The 18453-nt window shown below is 38.7% G+C and overlaps 1 protein-coding gene across 5 annotated transcripts in view; it reads right to left on the reverse strand.

The window, feature by feature from the left end:
• Window positions 1–18453, reverse strand: part of TFDP2 (transcription factor Dp-2) — an 83406-nt gene that overhangs the window by 42756 nt on the left and 22197 nt on the right. For 4 of the 5 annotated variants that reach the window (XM_023555470.2, XM_023555469.2, XM_010595977.3 and 1 more), the window contains exons 2-4: window positions 13521–13624; window positions 1828–1949; window positions 152–199 (exon numbers count right to left, since the gene is read on the reverse strand). In XM_023555470.2, coding sequence (XP_023411238.1) covers window positions 152–199; window positions 1828–1949; window positions 13521–13624 — 274 coding nt within the window. The remainder of the gene's footprint in view (window positions 1–151; window positions 200–1827; window positions 1950–13520; window positions 13625–18453) is intronic. The other variant, XM_023555472.2, reaches the window with a different exon arrangement.

Consider the following 18453-nt stretch of genomic DNA (forward strand, 5'->3'; position numbering starts at 1 on the left):
TTCTGATGACATCTGGAATTGAGAATCACAGTCCTAATATTCTAAGGAAAGGAAACATCTCATTACTTAAACTAGGATATAATCAGGGTACCAAACTCCCTCCACATACTAGCATCTCCCCAGCAAAATACTTACTCACACTTACACTCACCTTTCTGAAAAATCAGAGTCTATAAATTCTCTAGCCCGTTTTCTATCACTAAAAAGAAAAAAGATAGCATAAAAAGAACACGTATATAAACACAATTTTCTTTCATGAAAAATGTATTGTAACTTGTCTAATTCCACACTGAATGTATCCAAACCACAAAAATAACACATATGAGATATATACACAGAGCTAAAACTTCATTTTATCATGGCGCCAAGAAATCACAACACAGTACTGTCGTCGGTTGAAATGAACTCCACGAATCTTTAGAGAGGAAAACACTGCAGATTTACGAAGGAGAAGAGAGAAAAGTCCTATTCACTCTGGAATGACTAACAATCATGCAACTCCCCACAAATAGAAAGCACAGCCAGGACTGAAAACATCCAAAACCCTGGTCACTTTTGGGCCAATGCTGCTGGCACAGGCTTGGTCCTCACATAATCATTTGTCAAGGTTATGGTGAAATGCATCTTCTAGACATACATGAAAATTTTTATAAGAACTGAATAAAGGCCATGGGGTTATCAGTGATCCTATCATTTCATCTCATTTGATAATGGAAAAGTATACCAGACTCCTCTTCTGTGTGTGGGTGTGTCTATGGTTTAAAGCCCTTTGCCAGGGTTACTTAATTAATTTATTCCCTTAACTCATTTGATATCCATTAAGCAAGGAGCTTCCTACTCACCCCACATTTATTGTCCACTTGCTAGAACTCACACATATAAGTCAATAACAGAGCTACCACTGCAGGACGCCATCATGGAAATAACTTCAAATTGAAGACAAAATGAGGTTTTGAGCCACTTATCTAACTTTTTTTCTTAAAGGAAGCATAAATTGCTAAAATTATAAGACACAGAGAAAGGCTAGGTAAGAGTATTTTACAGGCAAAGATGAAAAATGTAAAATTATGATACTAAAAGTTACAAATTAATATAAAAGGAACTGACTTAATTGTCCAGTGTTTAAAAGAATTGAGGGAAGACAATGAGATTTTTAATACATTTGGCCTCCTTTTTTACTAGTTCTTTTTCTGGCTCTTAAAAAAAATAATTCTTCACAGGGAAAATGCTGGTTATAGTAATAATTAACATGTTTCTTGTGTGTATTTAAACAATATAAAATATAGTTTTTGTATCTCCAAAGCAGCTAAATGTTGTAATCATAGCAAGGACTCCTATTTCAGAGTTGAAAAAAGGCAGAAGATTCAGTTACAAGCTCTTGTACTGTCATTCATTTAAAAATGGCTGCTCTAGAGACTATCCATATCTAAAATGTAAAGTAAAATAAAATAGGTGATTTTGAAGAAAACACATCGGGCTTTAAGAAGTAGACTAACATAGGAGTCCCTGGGTGTTATAACAGTTAATGCACTTGGCTGCTAACTAAAAGGCTGGAGGTTCAAGTTCAGTCACAGGTGCCTCAGAGGAAAAGCCTGGCAATCTACTTATAAAAACCCAGCTATTGAGAACCTTACGGAGCACAGTTCTACTCTGACACACGCGGGGCCACCATGAGTTAGAGCTGACTGGATGGCAGCTGGTTTACCTGTTTCTTTGTTTTTCTAAGATTAATATAAAACAAGAATGGAAGATAAGATGGTGAGAAAAAAAGGTCAGAACTTAAAAAAAAAAATTTTTTTTTTAAACAGTAAATTACAACATTCTTACCCTGGGACCCAGCCAGTAGCCTCTGCTATGTGTGTCTGAGTAACCATGGCTGGTGCAGGCGTATATGGACTCCCGATCAGAACGCTTCCTGCACTGGTTAGTCTCTGTGGTGTGCTTATAATCTGCAGAGTTAGGAACAAGGAAAACAGTATTCTTAGATATTAAGAACAGGCTACAGGCAGAAAATAATGTTGACATTTAACTTACACACAAGGAGGAAACCTTGCTGTTTAAAATGCACTTAGTAACAATCATCTAAGATAGAAGCAATACCTTTGACTCGCTTACATCCTAGGATCTTGAAGCACAAGTATCCTGAATACTGACGTCTAAGTGAGGCCACAAGGCAGGTTTCAGCAAGTGAGGAGCAATTTGGAAGGATTAAGCTGGCAACTGGCAATGCTTTAAAAAATCAGGGAAATAAAAAGCCTCCTTTGAAATTATAAAACCTAAATGCCACAGAGCTTCATTTACTAGAACGAGGCTAATAGCAATCAGATTTTCCCAGTCTGTTATACACTATATAATTGGGATTATTGCATAGATGAAGTATATATTATAGATGCAATTTTTTTCAAGAGTATCTCCTCATGTCATTAAGTACTCTTTAAAGACATTTTAAGATCATAAAATATTCCACCACATGATTATTTCCTTATTGTTTTATATATATATATATAGTCTCAACTCACACTTGTGCAATGACCTTGGCCTAAATTTTTATTTCCTAAGTATAGACTCCCGAAAGGGAACTAGTGGAACTATAAACATGGACTTTTAAAACAGGCTCCTTCATATGTGTTACCAAACTGTCAGGTTTTCTTGTAATTTTCATTGGTGAACAGAATGTGTTTTTTTGAAAGATGTTTATAATAATTAGTACAAATTAACAGTATGGCAGCCTAGTAACATCTTTTAAAGTATTTTCATCAAAAAATAAGGGTACCCCGGATACCCGTTTACCTCAGTACTGGAGTCACCCCTGAGGTTCACCTGTCAGCCAAAGATTAAAACAAACAACAACACATGCAATTCAACCATGTATACGAGACTAAATGGGCACACCAGCCCATGGGCAAGGACGAGAAGACAGGAGGGGACAGGGAAGTGGATGAATGGAAATGGGAAACCCAGGGTCAAGAAGGGGAGAGTGCAGACATGTAGCAGAGTTGGCAACCAGTGTTACGAAACAATGTGTGTTCATTGTTTAATGAGAAACTAATTTGTTTTGTAAACTTTTACCTAAAGCACAATAAACATAAATAAAAAATAACGGCATACTCTAGCGAATGGAGTTATTAATGAAACAAAATTGGTCCCGTGTTGATAATTGTTGAAGCAACTGCCAACTACATAGGTGTTTTCTCTACTTTTGTGTAGGTTTGAAATTTTCCACAATAGTAGGGTTTTTTTTTTTAAGTCCCAATTAAGAAATAAACGCATCTGTATCAACTACACATCATTTTAAAGAAAAAAAAACAGCTCTTAAAGCATTCTATTTCTACCGCCTTAAGCACTTCAAAGTGCATATCAATTCTTGTCTCCCTGAAGGACTGAAACATGCTTCTGCAGCCACAGGGTCTAAGCTGAATCACTGGTAGAAGTATGAAGCCCATTAAGTTAGTTGTTAACATATGGAACCAAAAGCAAGGATTCAAATGCATTTCAATCTCTTCCACTTGAAGGAAACAGTCTAGCAATAACCTCTGAATTATAAAAACTGTTCAGACTTAGTTATTGAAATCCAATCAACATTTAACCACTTACTAAATATTTAGGAACTTTAGTTATTGTCTGTTTGTGTTTGGCATTATACCAATTTGGGGGTAGGTAGATATTACCACCTATAAATACATAGGTAATAATTTAAAAAGTTAATTTTATAGTTAATAATAAAAAAAGACAGTAACACTGACAGATGTCTAGAGAACTGTGACTGTCTACAATATGCCCAGGATTATTATACAAGGCATTCAGAAAGCAGCTTGCCTCATGAGAAAACATGATTTCTAGACAATGTATTTGTATCTCTCATCAAATTCTGCTTGGCATTCTAAGGATGCCTGTACCTCCCACCCTCAGCCCCATTTCCGTAGAAGATCTTTAAGGGTAGAGAAAGTGCCTTGCTCAACTGTGGATTTGCAAGGTCTAGCAGTGTTAGGAGACACTCATAAAGAAGGCACAATAAATATTTACTCAACTGAGACAGAAGATACAACTTTTAAAACACTGAAATGAAGTAGTTCCTTTGTTCACTATATGCTAGAGAGATTATATAAAATTGAGTAAGAAAATACAATACAAAGAGCAGAGCTCTCACCAATCACTATTTCACACTATCGTTCTCTATTATGCTGATCTTGGGTGCTGACAGCTTAAGAGAGGAAATGTGAGTATCTGATCAGTCTGGTCTACTCTTCCTAGAAGGGGAGTCTCCAAAAAGTAACCCTAAGCATTCTAACTTACCCACGAAAACAGACTGCATTACCTGTGCAATGTTGTTAATTAAGAAATTCTTTTCCTATACTTGCTTGTTACTAGTAGCCTACAAGTGCCTCGTTTTTTAATTTTTATTGTGCTTTAAGTGCAAGTTTACAAATCAAGTCAGTCTCTCATACAAAAATTTATATACACCTTGCTATATACTCCTAATTGCTCTCCCGCTAATGAGACAGCACACTCATTCCCTCCACTCTCTATTTTCATGTCCTTTCGGCCACAAGCTCCTCATTTTTACCTGACTTAAGGGGTAAAGAAAAGAACAAAGAAGGAAAACAGCAGGAAAAAACTGGGTATGTTTATTGAGAATGACTGTGGAAATGAACTGCTGGGTTCTAGTGTCTGCTTGTTTCTTTCTCAACGTCAGATTGTTAGCTGATATTTCTTGCTGATCTGAGAGTTATTATCTCTAGCAATACCATGTTCCTTTCTTCTAGCACAAGGTCTGCTACATAGTAAGCACTTAATAAACATTTCCTGAATGAACAAACTGGAGGGATGAGAGACTTGAAGTGAAAGAACAAGTCAGAAGAACATGTGAGACGCGCTGAGCTCCTGAACTAGGATACTGGCCATGAATCTGAAGAGATGAAAGCAAAGGAAAGTCAATAAATTTTGTTTCTATAGGTGATAAGCTGGACACACTTTGTAACACTGAACCTTAATTGGGAAATCCATAAAAGTAGGGTTTTTTAAATAGTTAAAACATACTTGTAATATTCAGATAATCTGAATAAGAGAAATGAGCGTTTACCTTAAAGTTCAGAGCCCTCCCCAAACAAACAAAAGGCATTTTTAATTTAAATGTAATCATGTGGATTCTCAGACAACAGGTTACCTTCAGGCTGTGAAAATCATAGAGCAATTGAACCTCATTCTGGAGATTTTCTGCCCTCAACCAACATATCTTATATACTACTGCCATCTACAGTAAGAAAAGCCATGAAAACTTATGTATTCTGAAAGGAAAAATAATCTACATAATTATAAAGTGCTATATTAGACTATTTCCTTTTTTTACAAAATTCCAGTTTTTCACCATAAGAAACATACAATTTGTGACCTTTGAAATAAAATAACCATGATCACAAGGTAAAATTACAATCCAATAGGCTAGAATTTCACTTTCTGAACTCAGATGCTAAAAAGGGAGTCTTTAACTTTCTTTGAGATCTCTTCGAGAATCTAAAAATAAAAACAACAAACAAAACTATTCACTCATCTCACCAGTGGGGAAAATGCAAACCCTTGAAAATCGTATTGGTCCAAAGACTACAGATAAATGCTTCTGGATTAGTGAAATCTTTTAATGTCTCTCCCATTGCCATTGAGTTGCTTCTGACTCATAGCAACCCTAAAGGACAGAGGATAACTGCCCCATAGGGCTTCCAAGGTTAATCTTTACAGAAGCAGACTGCCACATTTTTCTCCCTTGGAATGGCAGGTGGGTTCCAACCACTGACCTTCTGGTTAGCAGCTGAGCGATTAACCACTGCACCACCAGGGCTCCTTTTAATGTCTAGTCTGCCCTAAAAAAAAAGAGCCCCAGTGGCACAGTTAAGAGCTTGGCTGTTAACAGAAATGTTGGCAGTTTGAACCCACCCAGTGGCTCTGTGGGAGAAAGACGTAGCGATTTGCTTCCTTTAAGATTGTTGTGTTGTGTTGTTCATGGTCCTGCACTATCTGCTTGAGCCCACTGTGTCAATCCATCTCCTTGTGGGTCTTCCTTTTTTTCGTTGACCCTGTACTTTACATCATACTTTACCAAGCATGATGTCCTTCTCCAGGGACTGATCCCTCCTGACAACATGTCCAAAGTATGCTTCCGAGGAGCATTCTGGTTGTACTTCTTCCAAGACAGATTTGTTCATTCTTTTGGCAGTCCATGGTATCGTCGGTATTCTTCAACAACACCACAATTCAAAGGCATCAATTCTTCAGTCTTCCTTATTCACTGTCCAGCTTTCAAATGCGTATGAGGCAATTGAAAACACCATGGCTTGGGTCAGGCCCACCTTAGTCCTCAAGGTGACATCTTTGCTTTTAACACTTTAAAGAGTCTTTTGCAGCAGATTTACCCAACGCAATACATCTTTTGATTTCCCAATTCCTGCTTCCACGGGTGTTGATTACGGATCCAGGTAAAATGAAACCCTTGACAACTTCAGTCTTTTCTGTTTATCATGATGTTGCTTCTTGGTCCCATTGTGAGGATTTTTGTTTTCTTTATGCTGAGGTGCAATCCATACTGAAGGCTGTGGTCTTTGAGCTGCATCAGTAAGTGCTTCAAGTCCTCTTCTCTTTCAGAAGGCAAAGTTGTGTTATCTGCATATTGCAGGTTGTTAATGAGTCTTCCTCCAATCCTGATGCTTCGCTCTTCTTCATACAGTCCAGCTTCTCTGATTATTTGCTCAGCATACAGACTGAATAGGTATGATGAAAGGATACAACCCTGACACACACCTTTCCTGACTTTAAACCATGCAGTATCCCTTCGATCTATTTCAATGACTGCCCCTTGATCCATGTACAGATTCCTCATGAGTACAATTAAGTGTTCTGGGATTTCCATTCTTTGCAGTGTTATCCATAATTTGTTATGATTCACACAGTCGAATGCCTTAGCATAGTTAATAAAACATAGGTAAATATCTTTCTGCTATTTTCTGCTTTCAGCCAAGATCCATCTGACATCAGCAATGATATCCCTGGTTCCACGTCCTCTTCTAAATCTGGCTTGAATTTCTGGCAGTTCCCTGTCGATATACTGTTGCAGCCACTTTTGAATGATCTTCAGCAAAATTTTGCTTGCATGTGATATTAATGATATTGTTTGATAATTTCTACATTTGGTTGGATCACCTTTCTTGGGAATAGGCATATATATGGATCTCTCCCACTCAGTTGATCAGGTAGCTGTCTCCCAAATTTCTCGGCATAGATGAGTGAGCACTCCCAGCGCTGCATTTGTTCAAACATCTCAGTAGGTATTTTGTCAATTCCCGGAGCCTTCTTTTTGCCAATGCCTTCAGTGCAGCTTGGACTTCCTCCTTCAGTACCATCAGTTCCTGATCATATGCTACCTCCTGAAATGGCTGAATGTTGACCAGTTCTTTTTGGTATAGTGACTCTGTATTCCTGCTATCTTCTTTTGATGCTTTCTTCATCATTTAACGTTTTCCTCATAGAATCCTTCAGTACTGCAACTCAAGGCTTGAATTTTTTCTTCAATTCTTTCGGCTTGAGAAATGCTGAGCGTGTTCTTCCCTTTTGGTTTTCTATCTCCATGTCTTTGCATGTGTCATCATAATACTTTACTTTGTCTTCCTGAACTGCCCTTTGAAATCTTCTGTTCAGCTCTTTTAGTTCATCATTTTTTCCTTTTGCTTTAGCTACTCAACGTTCAAAAGCAAGTGTCAGAGTCTCTTCTGATATCCAGTTAGTTCCTTTCCTTCTCCCCTGTCTTTTTAATGACCTCTTGTTTCTTCATGTATGATATCCTTGATGTCATTCCACAACTTGTCTGGTCTTCAGTCAGTAGAGTTCAACTTGTCAAATCTATTCTTGATATGGTCCCTAAATTCAGGTGGGATATATTCAAGGTCGTACTTTGGCTCTTGTGGACTTTTTCTAATTTTCTTCAGTTTCAACTTGAACTTGCATATGGGTAACTGAGGTCTGATCCACAGTCAGCCCCTGGCCTTGTTCTGACTGATGATATTGAGCTTTTCCATTTTTTTTCCCCACAGATGTAGTCAGTTTGATTCCTGTGTATTCCATCTGGCGAGGTTCATGTGTATAGTCGCCATTTATGTTGGTAAAAAAAGATATTTGCAATGAAGAAGTCATTGGTCTTGCAAAATTCTATCATGCAATCTCCAGCATTGTTTCTACCACCAAGGCCATATTTTTCAACTACTGATCCTTCTTCTTTAGTTTCCAGCTTTCACATTCCACTCACCAGTAATTATCAGTGCATCCTGATTGCATGTTTGATCAATTTCAGCCTGCAGAAGTTGATAAAAAATTTTCAATTTCTTCATCTTTGGCTTTAGTGATTCGTGCATAAATGTGAATGACAGTCATATTAATTGGTCTACCTTATAGGCGTATGGATATTTTTCTATCATTCACAGCGTTGTACTTCAGGATAGCTCTTGAAATGTTCTTTTTGATGATGAATGCAACGCCATTTCTCTTCAATTTGTCATTGCTGGCATAGCAGACCATATGATTGTCCAATTCAAAATGACCAACACTAGTCCATTTCACCTCGCTAATGCCTAGGATATCCATCTTTGTGTTCCATTTCATTTTAGACGATTTCTGATTTTCCTAGGTTCACAGTTCATACATTCTAGGTTCCAATTATTAATGGATGTTTGCAGCTGTTTCTGCTCATCTTGAGTCCTGCCACATCAGCAAATGAAGGTCCCAAAAGCTTGACTCCATCCACGTCATGAAGGTCGGCTCTACTTCAAGGCGGCAGCTCTTCTTCAGTCGCATTTTGGGTGTCTTCCAATCTGAGGGGCTCATCTTTTGGCACTGTAGCAGACAATGTTCCACTGCTGTTCATAAGGTTTTCACTTGCTAATTCTTTTCAAAAGTAGACTCCTGGGTCCTTCTTCCTGGTCTGTCTTAGTCTGGAAGCTCCATTGAAACTGGTCTGCCATGGGTGAGCCTGCTGCTATTTAAAGAGTGGTGGCATAGCTTCCAGCATCATGGCAACACACAAGCCCCCACAGAATGACAAACTGACAAACGCATGGGGACCTTTAAAATTACAGTCAAGAAAATCCCATGAGGCCATCTACTCTGTCACACGGGTCATCAGGAGTCAAAATCAACTTAATGGCACCTAATAACAACAGTCCTCTAGAGTTCTAGTTTGCCTTCAGCAAATCATGTGGTGTTTCTGGGTCTCAGTCTCCTTGTCCATAAATTGAGGGAGCTGGACTATGTGGTGTCTAAGATCCCTCCTAGCTTTACTACTCTAAGACTTATCAACATTTAGAATCCTGGTTAGACTGAAAAGTTGAATCTTGCCATTATGAGCACCTGCCATTTCTAGTTACTTAACTTGTCCTCGTCCCCAAGACAGAGAAAGATGAACACGTTCAAAGTAGTTTAATCCTTTTCACATTTTCTCTTCCCTCGAAGGTTTGGTTCTGTGGATGACTGTAGGGTCAAAGAAGTAACTCCAAATGTATGAATATTCTGCTTTTGGCCATAGCCATCCATCCTAAACAGGTATGACCTCTTGTCCTACCTGACAATACCTGAGGGAGACATTTTAGCATAACGTATTACAGGTCTACTGTTACTATATGATGGGTGGAGAAAACATAACTCTTTACTTAACTGTTGATGGGAGCTTTAGATGACCAACTTCCTGACTCTGTTTCTATAAGTTCAAAAATGACACTATTCTGGTAACATTGTCAGAGTTTTTGTGCTGCATAAGTGAAACTTTTCTCTGTAAAGTACTTACATCTGCTGCCCTACAGCCTCAGTGAAGCCAAGGGATCTGACTAGTTGAAGGTGCAAAATCCTGGTAAATAGCACTAAGAGAGGGTAAGATCCCCAGAATAAAAGTTACTGCTATTAGTTTCTAAAATCACAGAACAGAAAATCAGATTTTTTTCTTTCCCCTCTTGGGGTCTTTTGAAATTTCTATCTACCACTAAGATTAAGCTTCCAAGGGACACGTGAAGTTTAAAGGGCAGGTAGAGGAAAAAAAAGGCCGTAAGGAGCAAACCAAATGGATGAGGTTTTGTTCAAGCATTCTCTAACTAGACAAAAAATTTTGAAAATCATATCTCTATTTGGAAGAAGGATTGAGGGAGAGGGGTTCAAGAAAAGAAGATGAAGAAAAGAATCTAGAAATGGCACTAGTTGGGGTCCTACAACAGTCAGGAAATCAAAAAGACAATTCTGATTCCTGCTCCAAGGACTGAGTGCTGTGAAAAGCTCCTCAGGAGCAGGAAGACGAAGTGAGGCCTTGGGCTGGCCGGGCTTAAGGGAAAGCCCCAAGTCTCCTCTCCTTCTTCTGACCTCTGTTTTGCTGATTCTGAGGTTTGCAGTAATTGGGTTAGGAGTATTCATGACTACTTAGCATTGTCAGAACTGAACTGTGTAATGGTTTACATGCATATTGGTTCAAATTGATGATTTTGTTTATAGATTAGTCCTTTGGGAAGAAATATTACATGTTTCCAAAAGAGAAATTCAAATTTGAGCCCTGGCAGCATCGCTAAAATATAACAGAAAACATTCTTTCAAAATAGAGGAGTACAGTAAGGCCTAGACTCATAAAGCTGGGGTATGTTTGTTTGATTTTGGTGTTTATATAATCATAATTCAAACTACTGACTTAAAGTCAGTGCCTTATTCCATTTCCACGTACTGTAGTGGTTGGCAAGGGGTAAATGCTCAGCAAATGTTTGAAAACAGACCCTGAGCTACCTTGAAATGGGAATGTCATGGGTTGAATTGTGTCCCCCAAAATGTGTGTCAGCTTGGTTGGGCCATGATTCCCAATGTTATGTGGTTGTGTTCCATTTTGGGATTGCAATTTTATGTCAAGGAGGATTAGGGTAGGATTGTAACACCCTTACTAAGGTCACATCCCTGATCCAATGTAAAGGGAGTTTCCCTGGGGTGTGGCCTGTACCACCTTTATCTTACAAGAGACAAAAGGAAAGGGAATCGAGCGGAGAGTAGGGGACCTCATACTACCAAGAAAGCAGCACCGGGAGCAGAGCACATCCTCTGGACCCGGCGTCCCTATGCAGAGAAGCTCCTAATCCAGGGGAAGATTGATGATGAGGACCTTCCTCCAGAGATGACAGAGAAAGCCTTCCCCTGGGGCTGACACCCTGAATTTGGGCTTCTAGCCTACTAGAGTGTGAGTGAATAAACTTCTGTTTGTTGAAGCCACCCACTTGTGGTATTTCTGTTACAGCAGCACTAGATGACTAAGACAGCTGGAGTATGTTTGTTTGAATCTGGTATTTATATAATCACATTTCAAAATACCGACTTAAAGTCAGTGCCTTATTTCATTTGCACGTTCCACAGTGGCTGGCAAGGGGCAAATGCTTAGTAAATGTCTAAAAAATAGACCCTGAACTACCTTGAAATGGGAACATTTACCTGAGTTTAAGGCTCTATAAGGTTTGGAGCTAGATTACATTCTTGACATACTGACAGTAAATTGTAGGGGATCTTTAGTTTGGATTCTGCAGATGGTTAACGGTTCTTGACTGACTAAGCAAAATGGCTTTCTATGTCTGAAGTATGTGTACATACTTTAAGACTTTCTGAAACCATTACGTATGTTAGGAGATATGTTTCTCTAAGTGACGTTACATTTAACATACTCCACGGTGCTGATATTAGGGGACCTCTCCCTGCTCAAAAAAAAAAAAAAATCCTTACTGCTCCATTAATGAGAAGAATGTACGGAAAACAAAAAGGTATTGTTTAAATGTTTAAGTACTTTTGCTAATGATTCCAAAACCCATTGCCGTCCAATCAATTCCGACTCCTAGTGACCCTATAGGATAGGGGAGAACTGCCTCATAGGGTTTCTAAGGAGTGCCTGGTGGATTTGAACTGCCGACCTTTTGGTTAGCAGCCGTAGCACTTAACCACTATGCCACAAGGGTTTCCATGCTAATGGTACTTGAGGCTATTTAAATTTGGTATAGTTTTAGAATAGTTCTATGCAATCTTATTTAAGAAGGTAAGATGTTTAAATCTGGCACAGCGCACTACAGCCCAGAGCTCCTGGGCTCAAGCGATCCCCTAGCCCCAGCCTCCCAAGTAGCTGGGACTACAGGCCACTGTGCCCAGCTTTAAATTAGTGTTTGTGTAAATACGTATGTTAAGAGAGGTGGGTGGATGTCTACATTTCATAGAAAGCCAAAGGAACACATTCATCAAAACTTCTGATACATTCAAAATTCTCTTCTCACCTCAACTTTTGCCATGACCCTGGCTCATTTCTATGCGATAATCCATCCACCACCAGTCTCTTAGAATATCTTGATTTCCTCAACTCTGGGGACCTTCTATCTCTACTGCAGCAATCCATTATCTGACTTGACCCCAAATATTTTCCAGGACTGTTTTTCTTGTAAACACATCTGGCCTAAAATCCCATTATCTCACTCTAATTCCTGTCTTCCCAACTCTCTCACGTCCTCACAATGACCCTGCTCTTTGACCTCATCAAATTTCCATTTTCTCCTACTCTCCATTGTCCTGCCCTTAATTAAATCTTCACAGCCTGATTTCTGTTTTTTTGCTGCTCTCAGTGAAGTCATGATTACCACATGCTTTACATTTTATGTATTTCAGATAATCTTCATGAAGGCACTTGACTTTGTACACAATCCCAGTGTGCTGTTTGGATTGTCTCCCTAGGAAGTTATACATATAATTCTTTTTGTTTTCTGGTAGAATTTTAGAATATATTGAGCACTTGTCTTGAAGTCTTTGGATAAAATCTTTAATTCAGGTTCATAGCTATGGCCCTACCAAACAGATTTTTTTTTTTAAAGTGGACAACTATCAGTAAAAGGTATTTCCCTATTAAATAAGGTTTTCTGAAAGTGCTCTACACATCAAGCTCTGGCATAACTAACCAACAATTTTAGAAGAAACAGTTAAATATTTTCCATTTTTCATTCATTGTGTCGACTGCTACCAATAATGATGAATTGCCATGCTGCTTTTCCCTCAAATGTTCTTTAACGGAAAAAATTTCAAATTAAGAGCACCACATATAGATTAACTCTTGAATATATAGTTTATGATGGTTAAGGTTTCTTTATAAGAAAAAGAAAAAAGGAGAAGAGTATAAAATATAACACATGTCAAATCAATTATTAAGCAACTAAAAACATGAAAAGCCCCACATAGTGAGTAAAACCTTAATTTTTATGAATTTTCCAGAGTTCGTAGATTCAAGTACATGAAGGCTAAACATGAAGAGCGCAATGCCTTTTTTCCCCTTCAAGACTTAACCAGCCAGCTATATTCAGATAAAAACAAAACTTTTTAAAGAAGTGATAGAGATAACTGAAATTAACTGGAAAATCTGATGTAACATCTTTACTACAATTAGCCTTTAAATGAGTCTTGCCTAAGCACAGTTTCGAACTCTTAATATTTGATGATTTTCTTACCATTTGGGGTCCAACATTCACATTTATTGGTCCTAAGGTTTTTGGTAAAATCTTTGTTGGTGAGATGGTGTTGGAAACTGGAAATGCAACAAATGAAAGGTTACCTGAAATGATATCGAAACATTAGATTAGTGTTCTGCCATATCATAGCCTATCTACACGTCCAGAGTCACAACCCTGGTTTTGCCAAAATAATTTACAATTATCTCGAGAAGCAAATTCTACACATGAAAGCTTACGGAAAAGCCATATTAATGACGGGTTTGTTCTAGTAAATACAATTAATTCTATTGAATAAGAAATCTATAAAACACAGTTCCAATCTATCTGACAATTAACTATTGGACTTTTCGTTAGTGTCTGATTTTAGAGGAAGAAAGTATCTAGGGAATACATAATACAAATCATAGCTTATATCAACCGAGAAACCAAGTTAGGTCTTTATTAGACATCACAGAACAAAAAAATGTATGGAATTTAACATGATGAAAAGTAAAATTCTATCTGAATTTCTTTACAGTATATTTATAGTACAGAATCTCAAACAGTATATGGATTTTTATATAAAATTTAATATGTTTATCAAAATGTTGAGTTTGTAGTTTTTAGAGGTTTTATAATAGTGGAGGAAAAATACATGTTATCTAGCTATTTATGTTGGGGTTTGTGGGATCTACACGGTATTTCCCAGGGAATTTCAACAATAAATTTCTAATTAAGGTAGCATAGTGCTACCAACAAAAAAACAACCAATAATTTTCTAAACTACCATATCATCTACTTACTCCTCTGGGCAAATATCAGTTCATCAGTGGTTCTCATAGAGTATGACAAGTGGAACTGAATACAACAAATCAGTTAGCCCAGGATGTATGTGAAAGAGAAGAGGGCCCATATTGAAACCTGAGGGGGCAGGGGAGAAGAGTTAGGAGCAGGACTAAAAAACACCTCCTTCTCAGTCTCCTTCTCAAGTGGCCCCCTTCTTCAGCTATTTCAAATCCTGACCACACTTCTTAATCCCCTTCTCTTACTTCCTAATCCTCAGCAGATACCTATGTTTCCTGCAGTAAGGAAATTAGGCTGTAAGGGCAAAATTACAGCTCTTTCTCCTGAACCTGTGAACTTAACTGCACTGGCTTAATTTTTACTTTTTTCCCTTTGAGTGAAAATGTCCCTTATTCTCATACAAATTAACTCATTCACCTCTGCTCAGCTCTTTCTGACTCCTTAGCAATCTCACCCATTCATTATCTACTTTGCTTCCCGAGTTTCAACTATGCCATTAGCTTTTTCTCTCTTTCTGCCCATCTGCCACCGGGGACCATTCTCCCTAAAATTCCCAGCGTCAGGTCAAATTCTTGATCCTTCTCACACCCACTCAGCAAGGCTTAGTACCCAAATCTGCTTCTCCTTCATGTTCTCAATCTTGTTATGTGACTGAGTCTTGACAAAGCATTGGCCTATGATCATCACCATCACCCACCCAGTGACCCAACTCAGAAATAATCTTCCCTCAACTTTGCCTCTCAGCCCCCTCCCTCATCCACTGATCACAATATCGTCCTTGATTTCTCCTTAATTTGCTCCCTTTATGACCCTGTATTTGTTTAATTGGGAACTTCATCAATTCTGGCATGAATAAAGTTACCCCTAAGTCAGCAGTGTACCTCTGTGGCTGAGCACTGGAATCACTTGGGGAACAACAAAAAAACACTGATGTCTATGTCTGACCCCTGAGCTGCTCGTGGTGAACCTGGGCATCAGATTGTTAAAAGTTCTCCAGATGGTTCCACTCAGCAGCTGGGCCGATCATCACTGCTCTAACTGGATATCCTGCCTCAAATAGCTTTTCTTGCCCCTCCCCATATCTGTAACAAACCAGTCTTTCAATTGGTAGAACTATTTTGGACATTCACCTACTTAAGGCCTTCGAAGAGTCAACAACTTTCTGAATGCCTCTCAAACTCAGTGGGGCATTTGAAGATCTTACCCCAGCTTCCCTTCTCAGCTTCATCTTCAGCTACGCCCCCACATGCACCCTACTCTCCAACTAGACGAAATATCTGCAGTTCCAGAAAGGCTCCAGTTCAACCACCCCAGCTTTGGTGCACGCCTTTCCTTCTGCTGGTGATGCCCTTCTCTACTGGGCCAACTCCTACCAGCACTTCAAAATGGACACATTCCGTACCCTTTGCTGACTGATTGCCAGTTGCCATGCGCTACTCCAGGGGCTTCCTTCCCATATATACACCATTGCGTTAATGCTTAAAACAAAAATGTGAAATAGGTTATTACTAAATCCATTTTACATATGAAGACACTGAGATGAGTGAGGAGAATGACTCTGTACAAAGTTCTGTAGGTAGAGAGCACCATAGCTCTACCTCGAAGCCCACGTATGCTTTGTGTGTCATCTCCACCTTAAAAGCTGTCCCCAGACTCTGCAGTCTAGGTATTAGATGCCCCTCTTCTGGATTTTCATAAAACCTTTTATTGTTTATTTGTAGTTCTCTACTGTAAGTGGGCTATGTCTCTCAGTTTTGTATCCTAGAACCTAACTTAGTCCCTGGTACAAAGTATGTGCACAAAACCATAAATACGGTTGGATCAGCACAGCTGAAGCTATTATCTTCTTAATCCAGGTGTCGTACTTCCTGCAATGCAGCCTGAAGTGCATCCTCTGTTATTTTCAACAGGGATCATAACTCGAACTGAGTTTGCAATCAACTTAAATACCAAGTCATTTGTCTATTGTTTCTGTTTTTAAAGCATGACAGACTCATCAGTATTATCAAGTAAAATTTCCCCACCTTCTAACTATGCAACTGACTTTTCTTCTTAACATAAATTCCACGCCTTATCAATTGAGGCTAATATCACAACTCCCCAAATATGGTTATTCACCTGTGGGAGAATTCAGTCAGGTGGGGAATAACGACCAGTGATTCCGGGAGTAACGGCATCTATGTAATTGGTAGACATGTGGCTTAAACTCAATCCCAGGCAGGAGAGGAACACGCCACAGAGCTGTGCAAGAAAGAACACAGCCCTGAAAGAGTCTGGCTCTCCAAAGTTGGTTTTAAAAATGCTCTTAATGCCGCTGACAGTTTTAGATGAGATCATCTCTGCTACACCATACTAGAAGCAAAAGTAAAAAAAATTGCAAAAAAACAACTGAAGCAAGAAACTCAAAAAAGATAATTAAAGTTAGGATGCATAGGTCCTAATTTTAAACTTTCAGTAATAAAGGAAACTAGAAACATAAAATTTTGGTCAAAAGAAGAAAGAAAGAATTAAAACCAGATCTACCATGCCAATTAAAATACCAAGAGAATTTAGAAGGAACATAGTAAATTTGACAAATAGATACTATAACAGGATCTGGAAGAGTAAAAGTAGAAGACAGCCAAGATAATTTTGAAAAAAGAGAATAATGGGGAAGAAATTTCAAATTTCCAGTTTCAAAATTATTACAAAGTTACAGTAATTGAAATAATGTGGTACTAGCAAAGGAGCTTGGATCCACAATCACCCACGGAAGCAGCAGTCAAGAAATCAAAAGACACATCGCATTGGGCAAATCTGCTGCGAAAGACCTCTTTAAAGTGTTCAAAAGCAAAGACGTCACCTTGAACACTAAGGTGCATCTGACCCAAGCCATGGTATTTTCAATTGCATTATATGCATATGAAAGCTAGACAATGAGTAAGTAAGACCGAAGAAGAATTGACACCTTTGAATTGTGGTGTTGGCGAAGAATATTGAATATTCCATGGATTGCCAAAAGAATGAACAAATGTGTCTTGGAGGAAGTACAACCAGAATGCTCCTTAAAAGCAAGGGTGGCAAGACTATGTCTTACATACTCTGGACATATTATCAAGAGGGATTAGTCCCTGGAAGGCATCATGCTTGGTAAAGTACAGGGTCATTAAAAAAGAGGAAGACCCTCAGTGAGATGGATTGACACAGTGGCTGCAACAATGGGCTCAAGCATAACAACGATTGTGAACATGGTGCAGGACTGGGCAGTGTTTCGTTCTGTAGTACACAGGGTCGCTGTGAGTCGGAACTGACTTCACGGCACCTAACAACAACAACAGCAAAGGAGCACACAGAGAAAAGGACAGTGAACTCAGAAATGAGTTAATTTATGTCTGAAAATCAATAGCAAAAGGGTAGATTGTTTAAGAAATGATGAGATTGTCCATTTGTATAAAAGAAACCTTAGATTTCAATTCCTCACCCTGCACAAAAATTAATTCCAGAAAGATAAAATATTTAAACATAAAGATTCAAACCATCAAAGTATTAGGAGAAAGTAATAGAAGACAACCCATATTCATGGATCAGAAGATTTAGCATTGTTAACTTGGCAATACTCTCCCAATTAAGATACAGATGCAAAGTAATCCCTATCAGATTCCCAGCTGACTTCTTCATAGAAAATGACAAATTGATTTTATAAAATTCATATAGAATTGCAAGGGTCCTGCTACGGACTGAACTGTGTCCCCCCGCCGCCCCATATATGCTGTAAATCCTAACCTCTATGCCTGCAGTTACAGTCCCACTGGGGAATGAGTTTTCTGCCATGTTAATGAGGTAGTGTTAGTGTGGAGTGTGTGTCTTAGTTGTCTAGTGCTGCTATAACAGAAACACTGCAAGTGGATGGGTTTAACAAACAGAAACTTATTTTCTCACAGTCTAGGAGGCTAGAAGATTGAACTCAGGGCACCAGCTCCAGGGGAAGGCCTTCTCTCTCTGTGGGCTCCAGGGAAAGGTCCTTGTCATCAATCTTCCCCTGGTCTAGGAGCTCCTCAGTGCATGGACCCCGGGTCTAAAGGACACAGTCTGCTTCCAGCGCTTCTTTCTTGGTGGCATGAGGTCTCTATCTTTCTGCTTACTTCTCTCTCCTTTTATTTCTTATAAA

Source organism: Loxodonta africana, chromosome 23 (genome assembly GCF_030014295.1).
Source record: "Loxodonta africana isolate mLoxAfr1 chromosome 23, mLoxAfr1.hap2, whole genome shotgun sequence".
NCBI classification, from domain to species: domain Eukaryota; kingdom Metazoa; phylum Chordata; class Mammalia; order Proboscidea; family Elephantidae; genus Loxodonta; species Loxodonta africana.